Source organism: Martes martes (genome assembly GCF_963455335.1).
Source record: "Martes martes genome assembly, chromosome: 15".
Taxonomy (NCBI): Eukaryota; Metazoa; Chordata; class Mammalia; order Carnivora; family Mustelidae; genus Martes; species Martes martes.
The window spans coordinates 20,876,452-20,901,352 of record NC_137903.1 but is presented as its reverse complement, the minus strand read 5'-3'; the positions used below and the strand labels follow the sequence as shown (position 1 = coordinate 20,901,352).

The window sequence follows — 24,901 nt, the reverse complement described above, 5'->3', positions numbered from 1 at the left end:
GAAAGCTGGAGGAGTGTCTAGGTCAATACAAGAAAAAGTAGATTTTTTTTAACAAAGAATACTGCCAGAGGTAAAGGTCATTCCATAATGACAAAAAGATTCATTCATCATGACAACATAACCTTAAACATTTACACCTAATAACAGAGATTCAAAGTAGACAGAGAACAAAATCTGATAGAAATGCAAAGAAAAATAGACAAATCCAGAGCCAGAGATTTCAGTAATTCCATCCCAATAATAATACAAGACAAAAAACAAGTAAGGATATAGAAGACTCTACTGACACTATCAACCATGTTGACTGTACTAAGACACTCAAAGTAACAGCAGAATACACATTCAAGTGCCTACAGAACAGACCTTATTTGGGGCCAAAAAACAAGTTTCAACACTTATCAAAGGATTCAAAGTCATATAAAACACAACCATACTTTGGAACAGATTGGAAATCAGTAACAAAAATCTCTAGAAAATCCTAAATGCCTGGACATTAAATAACTCAACTGAACATAATCTATGAGTAAAAGAAGAAATCAAAAGGAAAATTAGACAGTAATTTTGAACTGAATGAAAATGAAAACACAACATACCAATATGAGATGCCATTAAGTAGTTCCTAGAATGGAAGCTGAGATTATTAATTTCCCTCTAGGAAACCACAAAAAAAGACAACATATTAATCCAGAGTAAGCAGAAGAAGTTATCATCAGAGCAGAAATTGAAGAATCAAGAAGAAAAAAGAAAAAAACAAAAACAAAAACTGAAGAGAAAACCCCAAACTGGTTCTTTGAGAAAATCAGTAAAACTGGTCAATTTTGGCCAGGCATTAAGGAAATTAACAGAAAACATCAATAATATCAAAGAATGAAAGAGGGATCATTGCTACAGATTACAGACATCTTAAAAGGACATTATGAACAACATTATGCAAATAAATTTGACAATGTAGATGAAATGGACAACTTCCTTCAAAGAAACACTCAAAGAAGAGAGAGAGAGAACCAGAACAGACCTATTACTATTAAACAAGTTGAATATGCAGTTAAAAACTTAACCTGAAATACATGAAAATAAGTAAAACTATAGTACAGATGGCTTCATCAAATTTTCCCAAATGCAGGAGGAAATACCAATTCCAAACAAACTTCTCCAGAAAACTTAAGAAAAGGAAATACTTTCCAACTCATTCTGAGACCAGAATTATCTTGATAGGAAACAACACAAAGACATTATAAAGAAACGACAGACCTCAATAACATGGGTACAAAATTCTATATAAATTTTAAAAACTCTAGTTCAACAATACAGTATGATTGTGGTAGGCAGCCACTGAAATAATTAACAATATCACCTCTTGGCATTCACACCCATGTATAATCCAGTTCCTGTGGGAGTGGGGAGGCTAAATCTTGCTTCTAACTTGCTTCTAACAAATAGAATGATATACAAATGATAGGGTGTCGCTCTGAAGATTTGGCTATAAGAAAATGATTTCAGGCGCCCAGGTGGCTCAGTCGTTAAGCATCTGCCTTCGGTTCAGGTCACGATCCCAGGGTCCTGGGATCAAATCCCACATCAAGCTCCCTGCTTGGTGGGAAGCCTGCTCCTCCCTCTCCCACTCCCTGTTTGTGTTCCCTCTCTCCCTGTCAAATAAATACATAAAATATTTAAAAAAAAAAAAAAAAAAGAATCTCTATCTGCTTCACAGCTCTCTTGGTACTCCTGCTTGCTCACTTTGATGAAGCAAGCTGTAACTTCTGTGAAATAATCCACGGAGAGACCAAATGTGGCGGCAAAGGACCAAGAGGGTCCTCTAAATAACACCTGAGGAACTAAAGTATTAGTCTAACAACCTGTCAAGAACTCAATTCTACCAACAATCACATGGGTAAGCTTATAAGCAGATCCTTCTCCCACCAAGCCTACATATGAGAACACAGCCCTGGCCAACAACTTAACTGAAACACTGTGAGAGGCCCTAAAGCAAAGAAGATACCCAAATCACTCCAAGACTCCTGACCCACAGAAACCATGAGATAATAAATATGTGTAGTTTAAGCCAATATGTTTCAGGTTAATTTGTTCTGCAGCAAGATAACTAATAAAATAATGAAGTAGTATTTATCCATGAAATGCAAACATCAAAAAATTAATTTAATTCATCATTATCAATAAGAAAACTATACCATTATCTCAGTAGAATCAGAAAAAAAAGTGACAAGAGCAACATTCCTTTCTGACAAACTCTCAGCAAACAAGGAAAAAGATTATTTCCTCAACCTATTGAAAGGTATCTAACAAAAAAAAAACCTAAGCTAACATGCTTAATGGTGAAAGAATGCTTTCCCCTAAGATGAGAAACAAAACAAGAATGTCTGATCTCACTGCTTCTTCAACATTGGATTAGTGGGGATTCAGCAAGTCTAGCCAGTGCAGTAAGGCAAGAAAAGTTTAGAAAGTTTAGAAAGAAAAAAAGAGGGGAAAAAAAAGAAAAAATTTACGAGTATACGACATAATTATCTATGTAGAAAAGCTAATAACAGCTACAAAAAAATTTACAGGAACTAATCAATGAATTTTACATGATCGCAGGGATACAAGACCCACACCCAAAAATCAATTGTATCTCTATACTAGCAATAAATCAAGAATTGGAATATTTTTTAAACTATCACTTACAATAGTATCAAAAAGTATGAAATACAACAAAAAGATGTATAAGGCCTACACACTGAAAATTATGAAATGTTAAGTTACAGAAGATCTAAATATCTTTCCATTAATAGGGAAATAAATATATCTTATTCATAGTCAGAAGACTCAGTATTTTTAAGATGTCAATTCTCCCCAAACTGGTCTACTGATTTAATATAATCCCAATCAAAATCCCAGTGAGCTTTTTTATAGGAAATGACATGTTAATTCCAAAACTCATGTGAAAATGTAAAGAACCTAAAACAGAAAAAAAATCCTTGAAACAGAAGTACAAAGGTGGAAAGCTAACACTACCTGATTTCAAAACTTATAAAGTCATTAAAATGGTATGGGATAGGCAAAAAGACTACTAGGTCAATAGCACAGAATGGGTCCAGAAACAGACCTACACATGAACAACTGATTTTTTATGAAAGTGCAAAGACAACTCAACGGAAACCAATAGTGCTGAAATAAGTGGGTTATCCACATACACTAAACTGAACTTCAGTATCTAGATCATAAAAAAAATATAGATTTTGATCCATGCTGTATAACCCAAACAAAATATTAACATAGATCCCAGACTTATATATAAAGTCTAGAACTAAAAAACATCCTACAAAAGAGTATGAGACAATCTTTGTTGGCTTTGTTCAGGCAAAGATAACTTAGATGTAACACCAAAACACAATTCAAAAAAGAACATGTTGATAAATGAGATGTTATAAAACTTAAAACAAGCTCCTTTTCAAAAGGGAGCTAGGAGAATGTAAAGACAAGTCACAGACTGGGAGAAATACCTGCAAAGCCTATGTCTGAAAAAGGATTTTTAACCAAAACATACAACAAATTTTCAAAACTCAGTAATAAGAAAAGAATCCAGTAAGAAAAAATGGACAAAAATGTGAACACACTTCACCAAACACGATGTAAGAGGGGAATAAGCACACAACAAGATACTCATAGTATCATTAATCATGAAGTAAGTGCAAGATAAAATCACAATGAGATACCATCCTATACCTATTAGCATAGCTAAAATTAAAAAGCCTGACCACATCAAGTGTTTGCAAGGCTGTGAAGAAACTAGAACTCTTATATAGGAATGGTAGAAGAGTGAAATGCTACAATCACTCTGAACAGTTTGATAATTTCTTAAAAAGGCAGATCTAGAACAGTACACAATTCAATCACTCCTCTCGTAGGTATTTACTCAGTGGAAATGAACACATATGTCCATAAAAAACTTGTACAAAATGAACACAGCTTTAGCTGCAATGGCCAAAAAACAGCAACAAGCGAAATATCTATAAACAGGTGCCTAGGAAAACAAACTGTGTTACGTCCATACAATGGAACAGAATGAACTACCCAGCAATAATAAAGAACGAACTACTGATACATCCAATAATATGGATGAATCTCAAAATGATTACTCTAAGGAAGAGGCCAGATCCCCCAAAAAAGTACATACTACGTAATTCCATTTATACTTAACTCTAGAAAAGCTAATTTATGTTAACAGCAGATCAATGGTTACCTAAAAAGGCTAGGATATGGGGATAGGTAGAAGTGTGGAATCATAAAGGAACGTAAGAAATTTATAAGGGTGATGTTATATTCATTATCTTGATTACCATGATGGTTTCACAGATGTATACATATGTGAAAGCTTATCAACTTATATTAAATATGTACAGCTTATTGTTATGTCAGTCACCTTGAATAAAGCTTTTAAAAATAGGCACTGAATTTTTAAGTTTGGATAGAACTCCAAAGCATTATATTGTGCCAAGGAAAAATTATAACGTGATTCTAATTACAGTAAAAATCAGGGATCACCAAATAATACCACAGGCCAAATCCAGCCATGCCAATTCTTTTATGAATGAAGCAATCACAGACTGCTTTCCCTACCACAAGCATTAAACAGTTACCAAAAAACAAAAGAAAACAAAACAAAAAAACCAAACCCATATGTGACTTTAAAGCTGAAAAGTATTAAAAAAAAAAAAAAAAAAAAAAAAGCTGAAAAGTATTTAATGTGTCACCACACAAAAAAAGTTTGCTTACCTCTGCTATAAATCAAAAAGAGATCACAAAATAAGTGAGTGGCTTGGTTATAATTTTAAAAAGGAAAGATCAATATGGTAATATAACCAAGAAGAAAGCTTTCCAGAAAGCATAATTAACTTTCAATCTCCTCTACCATAAAACATGCCCACACATCTTTTGAACTTAGGACACAGTAGCATATAATGAATGCAAGAGGTAAAGGTAAATGTAGATAACGTATTAATATCTCCTTTCCCATATACACTTAACACTTTCTACTACAGAAAATCTTACCTAATCTGTTCAGTCTGTACAATCCCTTCTTTGTGACCCTCCAAACGAGCAGCCAATCTCTCTTTATCAAGGCGCACACACTCTTCATCCTGAAAATAATCACTGGTTAGTGAATATTTTACATTTTTACCTAACTTGTAGAACAACAACAAAAAAACACGTAATTTTTCCTTACATAAATTCCTGCTTATAACATTCCAAGCATTGCTGGCCTTAAGTCAGCTCGACTTTAAGATTACTTCTAGTTACAGAAAGACAATAATAAATACATATTGGATCACATAAGAGTAAAACTGATTAAAAACTTAACCAAAGAAGTTCAGCAACTTTTTTCCATGATTAAACGTTCTTCCCATAATGTATATTATCTACTTTTATTCATAAGGTATTATACCACAAATAAATTCCTTCTCTTCAGGAAAATTTATAACTAAATTTTATGAAACGCCTTCATCATAGTTAAAAATTTCATTTTGGAGATAGGTTTTTGCACCTGCTGCCCCAGGTCCTGAATCCATCAGGATTTCTGAGGATCAGAAGTAAAACCTGAGTGTTTTCAAAGCATGTTCCTTAGAACATTAGGCATTACCTACAAAGTGCCCCATGGCCACTTCTCTGAGTTCAACCTTTGGTAGCTCAGCTTTTCTCTAACCTGCACGTTAGAATTTCAGATAAAATTTAGTCTGGAAAGTGTTCAGTTAAAAACAAAACTTGAGGGGCGCCTGGGTGGCTCAGTGGGTTAAAGCCTCTGCCTTCAGCTCAGGTCATGATCCCGGAGTCCTGGGATTGAGCCCCACATCGGGCTCTCAGCTCGGCAGGGAGCCTGCTTCCTCCTCTCTCTCTGCCTGCCTCTCTGCCTACTTGTGATCTCAGTCTGTCAAATAAATGAATAAAATCTTTTAAAAAAAATTTAAAAAACATATGCTGACATGAATGCAAAGATGGTATTTTAGCAAGCTGCATTAAATTTTAGCCATTTGTAAAGAAAGTAATAATACAAATTACTCAAGTTCCTTAGGAAACTACTGATTTTAAAGACAACTGCAGCCTATAAATTAATCAGATTAGATCAGAATCTCTGCTCTCAAGGTTTCTATCCTAGCCCAGTGCCTTGCAGTTTCCCAATGTATATACACTTAACTGAAAACTGTTTATGTAACATAGTTGTTTATGTAAATCATTGTAACTTTAGAAATACTCTGGAAAGAATTATATTATACTATTTCTTGCTGATGTTTCAAGTTAATGGTAGCCTAGCAAATTAGTATTTTCGACATGTTCAATTTATTTCAAATAATTTAACTGTAAATTCAGGTTTTTCCAAATAAATAGTGTTTCTAAATTCACTCACTGTTCACAGTGGGTCATAACCTTCTTTCGTACAGAGAGAGCTGGTGAAAACTTCTGTATTACTGCTGCCAAATTTGTAGTCAGTATATATAGTAGAATGGCTAGAAGCCAGATAGTCTGGACTCTAATTCTGGTTCTGTGAACCTCAACAAGTAACTTACTCTCTCTGAGGGGTTTGTTTGCTCATTGATGACATGCATAGTACTGCCAACTTCAGGAGGTTGTGGCTGAGGATTACATGAGTTAATATACATCAAGTATACAAAAGTCACCAGGAACAAAGGAAAAACAATGAGCTAATTATCACTATGATCATTAACTAAGAAACAAGTCCATGTCTCAGAGTGTGCTTAATTAAAATTGTCTTAAAATTAATTAAAATAAAATTGTACTGTTTTAGCATCAAATTCTGTCAATGATTATATAGAACATACTTACCAACAACCCTGTCCCTTTAAAAGTTACCATTTTATCCTTAACTATGGATGCTTTACTGTTTATGTAGCAGGCAAAAGGTTTAACTATTTGATTTTTATACAAGTGTGAAAGGAAAAGATTATGGTTTCTAGTAATGTTAACATTAGTGATGACTACAAATGTTATATCTATATTATTATTTGATATATTGACCAGTTCAGTCATTTCTCAGATTTTAAAGCTACTTCTAGTACATAATCTTCCATGGTCAGAGAGTTTTATATGTAACTGGTCTGGGGCTTGTTAAAAAATGTAAATAAATAGCCTCATAATCATAAAATCAGAATTTCTAAGGCTTAACTTTCTTAAGCAGTACCCTAGCTGTTCAATGACTTTTCTATTTAAAGGTAACTGCATTTCTTATACAGCTTTTATTTCATGTGAACTATCTTTATTTTTTTTTTTAAAGATTTTATTTATTTATTTGACAGAGAGCAGAAGCAGGCAGAGAGGCAGGCAGAGAAAGATGGGGAAGCAGACTCCCTGCAGAGCAGAGAGCCTGATGCGGGGCTCGATCCCAGGACCCTGAGACCATGACCTGAGCCGAAGGCAGAGGCTTTAACCCACTGAGCCACCCAGGCGCCCCTCTTGTGAACTATCTTTATTTACCAATATTAGTATTCCACTTGCTGGCTATAAAACACCACAAAAACATATGCAACCTAATACACCAGTATTTTTTTTTTAATATTTAGAGAGAAGGGGGTGCATGCAAGGAGGAGGAGGGCAGAGGGGAAGAGGGAGAAAATCTCAAGCAGATACCAGCTGAGTACAAGACCCTGAGATCATGACCTGAGCTGAAACCAGGAGTAGGGTGCTCAACTGACTGAGCCACTCAGGTGCCCCCTAATACACACCAATATTTTAAGAAATAACTGTAATAAGCACTTCATGTTCACAGTTCTTAAGAGTGAAGCAAATTCTCATACCATCTTATTCCAGGGTTAGGCAAACTACAACCCAAAAGTAGGCTCACCATCCAGTTTATAAAATTTTATTGGAATACAGCCTTGCCAATTCATGTAAGTATTGCCTCTTCGCGCTTTTGCACTATAATAGCAGGGTGGAGTAGTTGAACAGACACTAAATGACCCAAAAAGCCTAAAATTCCTAAATTTCTAAAATTCCTAACAAGAGTAGTTTTCCAACTCCTGACCTAGCCCAATACTTTCATAAGGATATGAAAGAAAAGTGATCTGTCCAACACATAACTTCTATGTAAGAGATCTTAAACTACAGCTCAAACTACTATTAATCAAACATTCATTATACTACAACAATTTTTCCAGAAAAAAAGCTCCTAGGACTACTATGAAAAAGAATTCTTATTCATATACAAACCCAATTTAGTAATACTACGATTCACTTTTAAAATAAAGTCCCATTACCTCAATGCGTGGTTTCTTTGCTTCTGCTAAAACCTCATCTGCAGCTCGTTTTACTTTAAGAAAAAAAAAAAAGTAAATAAGTACATAGTTCTGAAATAAGTTTTTCAAAGTTCAATTTAAATATGTGACAAAACATACCTTGGGTAGATCTCTGAAGACCTATTTCTAGAGGGGCACTTCTGTCTATGCTTGCGGATGTTGCTAGAGATTTAAAAAGAATTATGTAAGAAGACCAATATTTGAACACATATACTTGACATTATTACAAGAAATGCCCAGTATGTTATTTCTTACTGTATATGATAATTCTTATAATAATAATTCTTACTGTATATGATACAGTGATTTCCCTAGGAAAAAGAGTAAGTTTTAAAGCAGTTTTCTAAAAAATTATAAAAGGTTAATCTGTATTTAAAAGTCTGTAAAAGGACAAAATATTCTTAATAATTTAGCTTACAAATTATTGTAATAACCTGACTGAAAAATCAACTGGTCACTTCATAGAACATATACTCTAATGTTAATTACCACACATACACACAAAATGTTATCTAAACATAAATACATAAACATATACGTATAAAGAAAAACTCTTTAAATTAGCATTCGCCTTAAAAACGCAATTTTTAGTTACTCACAATTGGTAAAAATAATAATAATAATAATAATTACTTTTTAAATTAAATCATTTAATTTTTGAATGGTTCAAAATAATGTATATGCGCTGCCGAAGCGAGCACTGAATGGTTCAAAATAATGAAACAAAAGAATGTACCAGTCCCTATCCATCTAGTTCTCACCACCCTACATTACTGTCAGTCTCTTGTGGATCTTTCTAGTATCTCTCTGTAGTTACAAGAAACACAAAGATACACTTCTATTTTTCTCCTTTTTTAACATACAAGGTAGCACACTATACACACTGTCATGAACCTTTTTTTTTTAACCTAATAACAGAGCTTTAACATATCAGTACGTGGAGCATTCTTTAACTTTCTTTTTAAATCTTTTTAAATTTCGGGGCGCCTGGGTGGCTCAGTGGGTTAAAGCCTCTGCCTTCGGCTCAGGTCATGATCCCAGCATCCTGGGATCGAGCCCCGCATCGGGCTCTCTGCTCAGCAGGGAGCCTGCTTCCTCCTCTCTCTCTCTCTGCCTGCCTCTCTGCCTACTTGTGATCTCGGTCTGTCAAATAAATAAATAAAAATCTTTTAAAAAAAATCTACATAGTATTTCTTGTATGGATTAATTATAATTTATTTAACTAGTACCCTATCTATCCACAGGCAGTTCAATTCTAACCAGTTTTTGTCACTACAAACAATGACACATTGTTCTTGCATTTTCAATTACACCTCTAGGATAAAGTTCCAGATGTAGTGTCTCCAGTGGGAATTTTATCAATTAACACTACAACTAAAAATATATTAGGGTATCTGTTTCCTCAGAGACTCCTAAGTGTATTATTAAACTGAAAAATTGTTATCAATGAGGTAAAAAAAAGTACTATCTCTATATACTTTCAATTTATAATTATGAGTGAAAAAAGCATTTTTCATATGATTTCATCACTTTTTCTTTGAATTGTATGACTATAATGCGTTGGGTTTTTGGTCATTTATGCACGTATTTATAGAACCACTTCATATTATCAGTAAGACCGGTCAATTCACTGTGATAGGAGTTGAAGTATTTTTTTCCAACTTTTCAGCTCTTTAATAATACAGAACTTTTGAATTTTTACCAACCTATTACTTGAATAATCCTATCTTTCCCCCACTGATTTGACCTCCTTAATTGTGTCAAATTCACATAATTTAACATTTAACAGATAAAAAACTGTTCTATCGGCTTATTCACATAAATTACTAGGGCTCTATAATTAGTTCTAAGCTCCAAAACACTATTTTCTCATTGCTCTTCTCCAAACTTTTATGATAGTTACTTTTACCAAATGGATTTTAACATCATCGTGTCTAGTTCACCTCTCCCTCAAGAAAAACTAGAGATTTTTATTGGGATCATGTTAAATATGTAATCTATATTATGAACTGACATCTTCAAGCTGTCCTGTCTCCTTGTCTAAGAACATGGAAATGTCTTAAGATTTCCTCAACTTGCTCATTAAACCATTAATTCAACAATTTGTTTTAAAAATACCAAAGGAATATACTTGATGACTAAATTTATTTGCCCTATAGAAACTACAGGAAATGACATGGATGAATAAAGGGTAACTTTTTTCTGGACTCTGAAAAGAAAAACCATTTATTTGCCCTAAAGTACTCTCCCCCACTAACCAGCCTATTTATCAAGCTCACCTGAGATACTTAAAAATAGAGAATTCTAGAATCTATACCAGATCTTCCGAAGCAAAAAAAAGTCCATTTTCTAACAAGTGCACCATATAGTTGAAAAAAGAAAAAAAAAAGTCTTTGCCTATCCTCAACTCCATCCTCCTCACAGCAGAATTAGAATCCCTCCTCAATCCTCTCCCAAGATTTTAACCCTTACTTTATCTGTCTTTCACAATGGTAAACATGTTCAGGACAGGAATTCTGCATTTTGTATAGCACCAACTACAACGCCTTTAAGAATAACCATTCAAAAAGCACCTGGGTGCTCAATCAGTTGAGCATTCAACTCTTAATTTCAGCTCAGATCACGATTGCAGGGAGGCTGCTTGAGATTCTCTCCCTTTCCCTCTGCCCGTCCCTATAGCTCATGTCCACTTGCATGCTGCCTCCCTCCCTCTACCTCTAATAAATAAATCTAAAGAAAAGTAAATAAATAACCACTCAGTAAGTGCTTTCTGAATGTTCAGTGAGGACAATACAAAAAGACAACACTCCTGATGATGGTCTTTCCATTATGCAAGAGACTGTGCAAATCAATCTTACTGTTAAAGCTGTGGAACACAGTATGTGGTTAAGATAGCTATTAATGACTTAAAGGTAGTAAACTCCACCCCAAGAAAGGTTAGGGCCAATCAGAATTATATTGACTTATTCATACTATTATAAGATTATATCAATTTATTCATACTCATCAATTTATATTATGTATCAATTTATTATACCTATTTATTCATATTTTTTAAGACAGCAAATTAATGATAACTCATTTATACAGGTAAGCACCCACTATTTACCACTGTTCTAAATGCTGGGTATTTAACAAGTGTTTGCCCTCTTAGAGTTTACTCTTTAGTGGGGGGAGACAATATATAAATAAACAAATATGTAATTTCAAGTCAATGTAAGGAATTTGATGAATAAATCAGGAAGATACTATACACAGATGCACACATGTGGCAAAACACTATTTTATATTTTAGAATGGTAAGTCCTTTTTTATTTATTTTTTTTAAGATTTTATTTAGTTATTTGACAGAAAGAGAGCACGAGCAAGCAGAGCAGCAGGCAGAGGGAGAGAGAGAAGCAGGCTCTCTGCTGAGCAGGGAGCCCAATGCGGGGCTCAATCCCAGGACCCTGGAATCATGACCTGAGCTGAAGGCAGCCGCTTAACCAACTGAGCCACCCAGGTGCCCCTGGTAAGTCCTTTCTAACAGAAGATTTAATAAGCACAAATGTGAATGAGGTAGTAAGAAGTAAGACATATGACAATGTAGAGAAACAAGAACTAACACAGAGAAAACAGTAAGTACAAAGACTTGAAAAGTTAGGATAGTTAAAAGAATCAATAAGACAGGACTACTGTGAGCAGAGGAAGGCTGGAAGAAGATGAGGCCACAAAGATTTAGGCAGAAGCAAGATCACATATGTCAGAAAAGAACAAGAAGTGTGAGCTTTATTCTAAGTATGACAGGAAGCCAAAGGATGGGCTTGACCAGGTAAGTGACACAATTAAGTTTATATGCATTTTCACAAACAGGTCACTCTAATGGGTAGGACAAAGACTATGCCAGAAAATACAGAGTGGGGACCTGTAAGAGGGCTATGCAAGTCTAAAGGGAGAGAACGGAACAGGATAGGATAGAATGTTTAAAAAAGTGTCATACTTTTAAAGTTAAAAAAAAAAAAGAAAAAAAGGATTTGCTCATGAAATTGATCAAAGTAATCAAAGATTTTTCTAGGGTTTTTCCTTAACAACTACAAGAATGGGAAAGAATTTATTGAGATGGGAACACTGGGAGACCAGACCTGCTATTTTAGTTTTGTTTGAGGGGAGAAAGGAAGGAGGAAATCAGCATTCTATTTCAGGTATGTTGAATTTCACATACCTATTAAACATACAAGGAAAGATGTGAACAGTGGATTTATAACTTGAGCTTAGGAATAGATCAGTGCTGAAGATTGGTAAGCAAAATAAAATCAGAGATGGACAATGAATAGAAAGAAAATCAAAGGAGTCTGGTGCCCCAAATGCCAAGTGAAGAAAGGCTTTCCAAAAAAGAGTAATCAACAGTGTCAAATGTTGTTGAGAGGCCAAGATATGGGTATGCGATGAAAGGAACTGGTAACACCTAAATCAGTGCTGACTTTTAACAGTGATTTTAGAGATGTTGAGTAGGAAAGTCAGACTGCAGTGGAGTCAAGAGGGAAGCAGTGAGATCACACTATTGTTAACAAAGAATTCAAGACAAATTCAACAAATACTAGGAATGTGGGGTCAAAAAACTGTTTTTCAATGAGAGATCTTACAGTAAAGGGAATGATGTAGAGAAAAGGAGAAAGATGATGATGCAAGAGAGAAGTAACAATTCATAAAGGCAAAGTCTTTCAGAGTGTGAAAGGAAATGGAATCTATAGACAGAGAAGTGTGACTGGCCTTAGAAGCAAAAATAGTGCATTCACTATAAAAGAAAAGAATGGAGAGCATATGCAAACATATGCTGCTGGAAAGTTAATTTTTTAGTGGCAATACAAATTCTTGTCCCATTGCTTTTTTATTTCACAGGGGAAGGAAAGAAACAATGGCTATTTAAAAGTGAGAGCAAGGGGCACCTGGGTGGCTCAGTGGGTTAAAGACTCTACCTTCGGCTCAGGTTGTGATCCCAGGGTCCTGGGATCAAGCCCCACATGGGGCTCTCTGCTCCATGGGGAGTCTGCTTCCTCCTCTCTCTGCCTACTTGTGATCTCTGTCTGTCAAGTAAATAAAATCTTTAAAAATAAATAAATAAATAAATAAAAGTGAGAGAAAGTTAAAAATTACTCACATGCTTCACCATTGAGATATCCAAGTAGGTCTTTTCGGTCAGGTCTTCTAACCACAGGTATATTTTCAGTCTGAAGTGAAAATTTTAAATTAGTTATCAAAACAACACAATTATAAGAAACATAATAAAGACAAACATTGTGTAATGTATGAATTTCATTCCAATGTATCTTGATAATATTCAGTCAGGATTTTATCTTTAGGGAACTAGGCTAAAAAAGCCAATAAAAGTCTTGAAAATTTTTATGAATGTTAACTTAAATAACTTCATTCTTGAAATTCAAGTAAGATATCTAAAAAATAGTCAGTAGAAATAAAACAATGACCCATCCCTCTTCAAAATATCAATTGTAATCTTTTTTGTTCCCTTAGCTTACCTTAAGTATTTTTTTATTTTATTCATGATACGCTGCATGCTTTAGGCAATTATCTTTTTAGTCCTACTGACTGCTCACTTTACACATTTCCAAGTGCCTTTTTTTTTTTTAATTATTATCATTTTTTATTTTTTTTTAAAGATTTTATTTATTTGACAGACAGATCACAAGTAGGCAGAGAGGCAGGCAGAGAGAGAAGGGAGGAAGCAGGCTCCCTGCTGAGCAGAGAGCCCGATGCGGGGCTCGATCCCAGGACGCTGGGATCATGACCTGAGCCGAAGGCAGCGGCCCTAACCCACTGAGCCACCCAGGCGCCCTCCAAGTGCCTTCTTGCCTCAAACACAAAACAAACTTCCTCAAAACATTCTACTTGAACTCCAAAATACACTATCTTAGCCATTAACCTAAGTTTTCATAGTAACAATAGGTATGTGCTATTTAAGCATGGGGAAAAAAACTTAAGAACTTAAGAGGAAATTATACAAGAAAACATTAATGGCAGTTGTTTACTTTCCATACTATATATTTCTTTTTTTATCCTTGAGTGTATACAAAATTCTGTAAGAAAGGGGGAAAGATTTAAAAAATTAAACCTGGAGGGGCGCCTGGGTGGCTCAGTGGGTTAAAGCCTCTGCCTTTGGCTCAGGTCATGATCTCAGGGTCCTGGGATCAAGCCCCACATCGAGCTCTCTGCTCAGCAGGGAGCCTGCTTCCCCCTCTCTCTCTGCCTGACTCTCTGCCTACTTGTGATCTCTGTCTGTCAAATAAATAAATAAAATCTTTAAAAAAAAAAATAAAAATAAAAATAAAAAATTAAACCTGGAAAATGTATCTATTTTGGTAAAATGGATAATTTTCCTTTAAGCTCCTATATTAGCAGTTTGTAAAGAGGTATGCAAAACAAATAAAACTGCATACTTTAGTCACCAAGTCATCTTTGGGCCATGAATTCAGTAAATCCTGTAATTACCAAAGTTCTCCATATCATTTTTATAATATCAACAACTAAGTACGGGAATGACAGGTGGCTGCAAGATTATAAATTAAAATCACTTTGTCACTTTATATAAGCAAAAATGAAGTAACAAGAATCCTTTGGCTAATTATCTTATACTGACTACTGCACCATTCTGCACACACTCCTTGATGACAGAAATAAACTATACTGAATCACTTAAAATTAACTTTTTTTTTTAAGAGCAGGCTAAATTTTAATTTCTGCTATGAGTATAAATATTTAAGAGCCTACAGATTTTTGTGTGCTTATTTTTAAAAACTAGTCTACACGGGATATATAATAAATAGTTAAAAGACTTAATTTTCTTTAAATTACTGTTTCTAAGTCTGATAACATAGTTCATCATTTGGTTACTAATAAATTATGGACATATACAACCAATTGAGAAAGATACAAATCTATACACATTAAAAAAGGAGCCATGGCTTAGGAAAACTTATTTCAGAAATGGTCTACTCACAAGAAAGAGAAAATAACACAAAAGAGGAAAGAATAAAATTCGTAGAACCCTAAAATTATAGAATTCTGCTCTTTTAATCTGTGAAGTATTTAAAAAAAACACATGTGAAGAAAGGTAACAATTACAGCTACAACCATTTCTCCATAATATAATTTCTAAATCTAAAGCAAGTACCTGGATCATCTTTATTACCACAAAATGAATGGACACAGTCAACAAAATATTCTAATTATTGCTTAATTCAGTTTTTAAAGATTTAAGATGAGGTAACCTAAGTTTATAGAAACGCTGTTATTTTTATCCCACTATTTCCCACATCTCAAGTAGTTTTACCATATGTATCACTTCTTCAATATGTAGTAGATGCTGAATATTTATATTCTATTCAGAAACGGAGTATTCAAATACTGAGATGCTGAAGGCAGGCAAAACTGAAAACAAATGAGTTTGTCAATGAAGTATTAAAAAGGTTTATTAAATTGGTTAAAAATTTAATTTTAAAGTTGTGTGTTCATCTTGATTCTTTTTGATGCCCCCAAAAAAGTTTTCTTGAGATTAAACTAAAGTTCTGCATATCACGGTCCTTCCACAGGCTTAAGAATTTCTTAAAACATTCCTATAAATGCCTTCAAAACTTCTGTTCTTGTAAACAGTGCCCACGTTTTACATGAAAGTCACAGATTTAAAAATCTGCATAAATCACAGTGATCTAATTTTGACCCTCCAGTAGACTTTCATACAAACAAACCTTTTACTCTTTTGATCTGAAACCCATGAGGGAAGTGATTCATGCCAAATGATGTCGTCCCACACTGCATACAAGGACTCTATGGAGTCCTGAAGAGGTCCCTGTTTGGGCGCCAAATGTTGTTGCACACTGAAATAAAGTTCTCCGACACCAATCTTAGTGCGTGATGACATAATGATGATTCCTACCATCAAAAAAAAAAAAGAAATAAAAAAAAGTTTTAAAATGAATTTTACTTACGGCTGCCCGTCGGACATAAACAGGATGAGAAAGGTGCACATTATTAAGTAGAAACAAGATAGAATCCAATGTGTAGTACTCTCTGGGTTGGCCTTCTTTTCCAGTCCTGAAATAATTAATACAAGATTTATACTCAATTTTAATTCAACTCCTTGGACTTAATTCTACGTTTGAATTTATCTATACTTACTTTGCTACCCAACAATGAATTTTACACAACAAAAATATCCATAAAGTATGAAATTTAATAAGTGGAACTGTCATTAAAGCAAAAGAACACAAAGGTAGATAATGACAAAAAGCAAAAAGGAAAGCACACCCTATTCATACTCTAAGGTACTACATACACTTTTTAGAACTGGCCCAAATTTGGTTCTGGTCTTCGTCAATAGAGAGAGGAATCTAATCAGTTACAGAGGATCCACAAGAGAAAACAAACTGGTTTGAAGAAATACAACTACTGCCAGGGCTCAACTTAGAAGAAATTTATCCTATGTCTCCTAAAGTGAGATACTGCTAAACAGCATCCTTAACGACATTCTTACAGTAAACAAAACAATGAATTTCAGAGGTGTAATTCTTATGACATCCCTCAAATTAAACTAATGATGTAAAACCATAATGAATTCTACATGTGATAAAACAATGCAGTTTAGAGTTGCAGGCTCTTTAATGAAAGCACATAATACAATCTGCTCAACAATATTAGTGTTCAATCTCACCCTTCCTACTACATACTCCTCACCTGAAAATGTCAATGTATTATTTAAATTCATCTGAATACAGCCCAAAGTAATCAGCCCCAACCTACACTTCTCTAGCCTGCATTTCCACTTTTCCTCTAAACTGATATATTTCAGATTACAAATCATTACCAAACATTGTACTATGAAATGTAATATATAGGTAACTTTTTTTGATGATATAGAAAATCAAAGTAACATAATGTACAGCATGTAATAAGGATAGCTATTATTTACAGTTATGGAGGTATGTACACATGCATACAGAGATGAATAAATGAACTAAAAATGTATTTATTGGTGTGATTCACTGTTGTTACAGTATGAAATCTATTCTAAGCAGTCCTTTTTCCACTACCAGCTTCACTGAACTATCAAAACATTTCCCTTCCAGCTCTCATGCCATTAAGCATGTCCTTTAAGACCTAACCCATCATGTCACCCTCAAGTTCTTTACCCATTCTTTAAAGCTTACTCATTTGTTCAAGAAAAATTAGTAGCACATCTACATCCCAAACACACTTCTGTGAAACCTATTCTAATACCCCAAGCTAGAAGTGATTACTCTCTTAAAGGCCAGAATGCAATTCTTACCAAATAATCTGTTTTATCTGATCTACTCTGATTAAGTTAACCTCCTTTGAGTCAGGAACCATGGTGTTACGAAATTTTTCTATTTTTCAGATTGAACCACCCTACACCGTGACTACACCTCAACCATTTTTTAAAGAAAAAAATAAATCAGTTAAAATTCCCATCAATATAACTGTCTGTGCAAATTCTTCTGTAAGGACAAAACGCAGGAAACTCAATGATGTCACTGCATAAACATTTCATAAAGCTAATCGAATCATAAGCCCTCAAGACCAAAAAACTAGAAACCAACAAACTAAATTTTCCCTAGCTTTTCATCAACTCTTCATAAAGCCCAGTGCTCCCATTCAATCAGGTGAAATGAGTATGGAAGTCCTGGCCCAAGCCTCCAATTATCCAAATGAAGTATCCATGACAGAAACATCACTACAAAGGCCCCAAACGATTATCAGACCTATTTCTAGAGATTTTCCTTAATGACTTAAATTCAGAAAACCCCGCATGGACCAACGTTCCAAGACATTTCTCTTTAAAACACATTACCTAAAAACCACACAACACCATCAGTACCTTACTTAGATCTCTAAAGCTCACCCCATTTCACCGGTAACTCCTGGTTACAGGAGGAAACTCCTGCCTTCACCCCTAACACACACGGGTTTTGAGGGCTCTTCCAAAGTAACCAAATCTTTTTCCCGTTCTAACTTCACATAGTTGGTTGCCTTCTCTCTTCTTGAGGGAATTTTACGAAAGAAAGAGAAACAGACGAGGAGCTGCAAGGGGCAGGAGGGATAGTTAAAACACATGGTAGCCTCGTAGAAAAAGAAAAAAACTGAAGAACACAGAAAGACGTCTCCAGGACCGGACGGTGTGCCCTTTTCTGCACCTACACACACAGCTAACACTCGACACGCACCCGCAGAAATGAACTGGAGAAGTCAGAAACTCCCTTGGTACCTTTCCCTTTGGCGTCCCAAAGACTTAAAGAAAATGGACTACTCAAGACGCACCTCCTCCTATTCCCTCCTCACCTGAAAGTGTAACTTCTTTTCTAGAGGAAAAACTTTTACCCAGGGACCCGTTTTTTTTCCCCATCCCCAAAGGGAATCGGGGGGAGGGGTTAGGAAAGAGGTCGCCTGGGGGCGCCCAACTCTGCCCGGCCATCCCCAGGCCACAGCCATGCCGGACTTACCCCCAAACTACATAGTTGGTCTTCACATTCTTGGGCCAGGAGAACTCGCCAAAGATTACTTCGTCTCCCTTCACCACAATCTCCTTCTTCTGGATGTTGTACTGTCGCAGGACGCTGAGCACGTCCGCCATCTTCCCCCCCCCTCGCCGCCGCCGCCGGCCCCGGGCGAAGCCGCCGCCGCCGCGCCTGCCTCCTTCTTCCCCTGTTGCCTCGCCCTCTTCCTCCTCCTCCGCCGCCGCCGCCGCCGCCGCGAACCAACAGCAGCCGCACTAGCAGCCGTCCTCGCCTACGACAGCAGCTGGGGCAGTAGACACCCAGCCTGCGGAGGACCCCGCGCTATAAGGCAAGGCCCCGCCGCCGGCTGCCCGTGGAGAACGCCTGACTGCGCGCCTCCAGCGCTGCACGGCCGCCACCAGGGGGAGCCGCGACCGCCCAGGAACACGCCCCTCCCAGACTTCCACTCGGCACGGGATCGAATCGCGGCCCGAAACTCCGAGCGCAGGGATACGGCGCCCACGTACGGCGCGCGTACGGGGAATATTGCCGGGCGCACGCGCACGGACACGTACCTCGTCCCTCGCAGCGCGCACGCGGCTAGCGACAGGTGCGCGCGCACCTGCGAGGAAGCCGCATGTTTGCGTCCCTCGAGCACGCACTGAGTGATCGCCGACCCTCTTTGCGGCCAAAGGCTTACGGCACGTTCCTTTGAAGGGAATGGAGCTTGGCTGAAGAGTTGCAGAATGCTGGGATTACCTTACCAACTAAATGGGACCCACTAAATGGCCTCTAAGTCTTAGTGATCTAATTAAGCCCCTTTAGAAGGGTGAGGTTTGGTGGGGGGTTTTTTTGTTTTGTTTTGTTTTTAGTGTATTCGCATAGGGTTTAAGACCTAGTCCGGAAAAGATCAATGTCGGGCACCTATATTTGTTACCTGTTGTTTGACCTTGGCTAAGACACTTACCTTCTCACAGCATTAATTGGTTACTGGAGGAAAGGAGTTAGGATGAGAATAAGATGAAAGAAAATATCTAGCAAATCATCAAAGTACCGTTAATGTTGGATCTTGCACTTCAGTTCCTTAGATGATGACTTTTTCCAGCCTGGCCCCTTCTCCCTGCCAGCCCCAAAGAGGTATGTTTAAATGGCTCTGTTCAAAGATGCTAATGAAAAAGTTAGAAAAATGGGGCGCCTGGGTGGCTCAGTGGGTTAAGCCTCTGCCTCAGGTGATGATATCGGGGGTCCTGAGATTGAGCCCCGTATGGGGCTCTCCCCTCACCGGGGAGCCTGCTTCCCCCTCTCTCTCTGCCTGTCTCTCGGCCTACGGGTGATCTCTCTGTCAAATAAATAAATAAAATCTTCAAAAAAAAAAAAAGAAAAGAAAAGAAAAAGTTAAAAAACACAAACTCCAAACTGTCAAAATTAGAATACTTTCAGATTACTTGATTTTTTTTTTTTTATTGGCACTCAGAAGGCTCAAGGCTATCCTTGCCATGCTGGAAACAATGAAATAAATTCAATATACTGTGGCCTGTATACCTTAAACCAAACATCTGGTGGGGCCCATAATTTTTTAATTCCTTGTACTATAGCAGAAAGGAGGGTGTGGGAAGGCATCTTGTTTATTGACATAACCAAATACCTTGACCTGCTTTGAAAGGGATCCATTTTTATTATGTGCACTACAGAGGGATATAAGTATGTGGTTCGGGTCCTATACTATCTATAGCCATTTTGCAAATGAATTTGAGAAATTTTGTCTATTTTGTCTATTGAGAAAATACCCTGTGGTATTTTCCTGGACCTCACTGCAAAAACAGATACTATAAGGAACTCAACTACTCTCTAATCTCCCACACTCTCTAATCATGCTTGTATCAGAGCACCCAGTATTACTTGACAGTCTTTATTTACTTGCAGGCCTCTTCCTGCAAAACTGAAGGGCAATAGACCTGTGTCATCATATCCTAGTGTCTAACACATTATTTGGCACATTATTGGCTCCTGGAAAATGTTAAATTAATAAACGGATAGATGAGTTCAACAAACTCAAGATTTGATGGGTAGGAGAGTTAGCCATCATTCCTTTAAATGATACTTAATTTTATTTCATACACAAACAATGGCTGTCTTAGTCCATTCAGATTGCTGTAAGAGAATACCATAGACTGGCCGGGGGCGGGGGAGGGGCTTATAAATAACATAAATTTCTTTCTCATAGTTCTAGAGGCGAGGAAATCCAAGGTCAGGTTCCCAGCAGATTCATTGTCTTTTAAGAAGCTGCTTTCTGGTTCATAGACCTCAGTCTTCATATTGCATACTCACATGGTGGGAGAAAAAGGGAGTGACCACAAACATTCAGTCTATAGCAATGACCAGTTAGTCTCTTTTAGGATAAATTGTGGGTTTGAGGGTAGGGATTTGTAAACTCAGTGTAAGGAGTTACGACATTTGTAATTTGTTGCTTGTAACAGTTAAAGAAATACGTAGGTCATTTTGTTTTTATTTAAATCCCATGCAGTCACCCTACTAGTAGTAGTTCAGTGATGTTCTTTCCAAAATACAATAAAAGGCAAGATTAGTAGTAGAGCTGAACCTAGGAAATTAACCAGAAAAAAATTGGAAAATTTAGTCTTGTTTCTTTGTCTTGGGTGAAAGCTGTCCACTGCTTCAGTCATCAGCTTCCAAAGAGTTCCTGGCAATTCTCAGTTTGAATTCTCCTGATAGAATAAATGTCCAGCAATCAGGAGAAAGTGATACATACATCTTTTTATTCTTTTTTAAGATTTTATTTACTTACTTGAGAAAGAGAGACCACAAGTGGGGAGGAGGGGCAAAGGGAGATGAAGAAGCAGGCTCCCTTCAGGGCAGGGAACCCAGTGCAGGGCCCCACCCGAGGACCCGGGGATCATGACCTGAGCTGAAAGCGGAGGCTTAACAGACTGAGCCACTGAGGTGCCCCAGTGGTACATCTTTTTAGTTGAAAACCGTGGATGAGAGATCATTACCTTAGAGTTTGGCCGCTAGGTCCATTGTTAACAATAACTGCCTGATGAGATCCTTTCCATCAATGTCCAAGGACAGTTATACTCTGATACCTTTGACGGGTGACTTAATACCCAGGTTTTAAATTAAGAAGGGTGTGTTTGAATAGGTTTTTGGAAATGCACCTTGAACCTTCTAATGATCATTTTGGAGGTACCATAAGTCGCTAATAGTATTTATTCATGTCAGTCTGTAATGGACAGAATCTAGGATTAGAAATAAATGTTTCAAATGCAAGGGGTGGGAGTTAATTGTTAATTCATGAGGAGATAATCTATAGGTTTCAGAGAGAGTTAATCTTATTGCCACCAAGGCCAATGTCAAAATTAAGGCCAAGAAAGTTCAAAATTTTCTGAGAACTTTGTTAATTTTAAATTTAGGATTCCATTAACTCTATTTCATTTTCCTAAAGTTTGTGGAAGATAAGGATATGGAGCCATGGCTTCCCAACAAGGACAAACCTCTGCCCAATCCTGAGAATAAACAAACAACCTGAACATATTCATAGCTCATTACTAGAGGAATTTGTGTAAAATCCATTTGGCAGTGTTCAAAGGGACATCAAGACTTTGGCTTCTGTCCATTTCCTACATTTACAGTCTTGCTAGATTATGTCTTAGGCTGATAAGATGCACATTGAAAACATGCTCAGTAATATCTCTACAATTACCCCCACTTATGTTAGTTCCACATCATTGTCAATTTATCCCTGCTATATTGTTTAATCATGAGGCATTATGATAATCCATTTTTAAAATCATCTTTTCCTTAGATAATAGCAAAGCATCCAAAAGTTTGTAATTTCTTCATTTTGAGAGGTTACTGTAGAGGTTAAGGATTCTGTTTTCAAAGCATTCCAAGGTCATGGGATGATATATGTATTGTCACAAACACACACACACACACACACACACATATATAAACCATATATATACATTCATGCTTGAAGAACTATGTGTGTGTATATATATATACACACACACACACACCTTTCATGCTTGAAGATTAGGATTTTATGATGATGAAGGGCACATATTATTTAAGCTTATCATTTTTGAAATATATAAAACTCTATACATATGTTTACGTGTGTGTGTGTGTGTGTGTGTGTGTGTTTATACTCTTACCTTTTGTCAGCTGGTAGATTTAAGTAAGAGAATTTGGGTATCTGAAGTAATTTAATTCTGGGAGAGCCTGATATTTTAAGGGCAAATTTGGGTATTTGATAGCATAGTCTTATTGGAAGTTTTTAATCATTCTTTTTATTCAGGAACCATCGGTAAACAAAATTAAATCAGACACATCCAAGAGAGTTTCAGGGGTTGTATTATGGATAGTTTCCTAACAGACATAAGCAATGATTAGATTCTCCTTCTTTCGGTAAAGGAATGAGGGTAACTGGATTTACTGTTGTAGTCATGGATAGTGTGGTGTGAGGGAAACGAGTATTTTATAGGAGGTTAGGCAACTACCTGAGAAGTGCTGAGTGATTTTTGTCAATGAGAGAGTCTTGAGTGGCTTAGGGAACAATTAGGTTTAGTGGAGACCCTAGAGCAATTAACTGAAGCTTTCCTGTGTTTTACTACTGTTTTGTTATAGCTCTCCGCCAAGACAGGTTAACTTTGCCTACTGAATATAATGAAAGACTGAAATAAGTAATAAATTTCCAAAGAGTCAGTACGTCTAGTGCTTATTCAGACTTCTCATGAACAAAAAGATAAAAGGGACTTTTGATCTAGGATCCTGGAAACAAAATCTTTTGATAATCTTCTTTTAACTTGAAAAGTATACAGTCATAGAAAAGTACTTCTTTTTCTTTAAGGATTTTTTTTTTTTTTTTTGGAAGGAGAGAGAGCAAGTACAACCAGGGGAGCACCAGGCAGAGGGAGAAGCAGGATCCCCGCTGAGGAAGAAACCCAATGTAGGGCTCAATCCCAGGACCCTGGGATCATGACCAGAGCCAAGGGCAGACGCTTAATGACTCAGCCACCCAGGCATCCCCAAAAATATTTTTATTAATATATTCTGTCTATGTATAATTAGCGTAAGAAGATGAACCTTGTTTTGTATTATCAGTCTTTCCCTAACTTTTACAAAGAATAATTTCTCATAATAATTTTTTAAAACTTGAAGAATTCTGGAAAAACCTAATTATATTTATTGTCCTTTCATGCGTAGGGTAAAGGAGCAATTCTTTGTTTCCTAATGGCCATTTTGGGAGACCTGATGAGAGATTAGGTATTATTCTGAATCTGGGGACTAAATTGAGAGAAAGAAAAATTAAGAGTAGTTATTAGAGCAAACAAGAATTTTCTGAGTATCTAAAGACAAGGAATATTTATAGGCAATATTGTAAAAACATACCAATAGACAGCAATGGTATTGGGAGCTGAATTTTTTCAAAAGTAAAGAGGAGTCTCTTCTAAATGGTTAAAGAACATGTGATAAAGCACTAAGAATTAACACATGTTTTGGTGACAAAAAGGAACACCTACTAATTTGGGCACAGAAGAACTGAATCTTTTTACAGAAAAAAACACCCATATTCTAATATTACTCTTTTTGTACATTATTTGCATGACTATTGTCAATGTAAAATGTATAAGTATGCCTTTATATATGTGTATATTTAGGCACAAATGAACATATAAATATACAAATAATTAACATATTTCAAGTTTTTTCTAAAGATTTTATTAATTTCAGAGAGAGAAAAAGAGAGCCAGTGGGAGGAGGAGCAGAGGAGAAGGGACAGAGCCTGATGGGGGACTTGATCCCATGACCTGGAGATCATGACCTGAGCTGAAATCAAGAGTTGGACGCTTAACCGACTGAGCCACCCAGGTGCCTTAATATTTGAAGTTTGTTTTTTTTTTAAAAGATTTTATTTATTTATTTGACACAGAGAGAGAGAGATCACAAGTAGGCAGAGAGGCAGGCAGAGAGAGAGGAGAAAGCAGGCTCCCCGCCGAGCAGAGAGCCCGACGTGGGGCTCGATCCCAGGACCCTGAGATCCTGACCCGAGACGAAGACAGAGGCTTAACCCAC

General features: G+C 36.5%; 1 protein-coding gene across 1 annotated transcript in view; it reads right to left on the bottom strand.

Annotated features, from left to right (window-relative positions):
* Positions 1–19,197, bottom strand: part of CDC73 (cell division cycle 73) — a 119,011-nt gene extending 99,814 nt beyond the window's left edge. Inside the window, exons 1-6 of the mRNA XM_080824367.1 lie at positions 18,812–19,197; positions 16,283–16,388; positions 13,441–13,510; positions 8,403–8,465; positions 8,265–8,317; positions 5,050–5,138 (exon numbers count right to left, since the gene is read on the bottom strand). Coding sequence (XP_080680493.1) covers positions 5,050–5,138; positions 8,265–8,317; positions 8,403–8,465; positions 13,441–13,510; positions 16,283–16,388; positions 18,812–18,942 — 512 coding nt within the window. The 5' untranslated portion in view covers positions 18,943–19,197. The remainder of the gene's footprint in view (positions 1–5,049; positions 5,139–8,264; positions 8,318–8,402; positions 8,466–13,440; positions 13,511–16,282; positions 16,389–18,811) is intronic.
* Between the last annotated feature and the right edge of the window lie 5,704 nt (positions 19,198–24,901).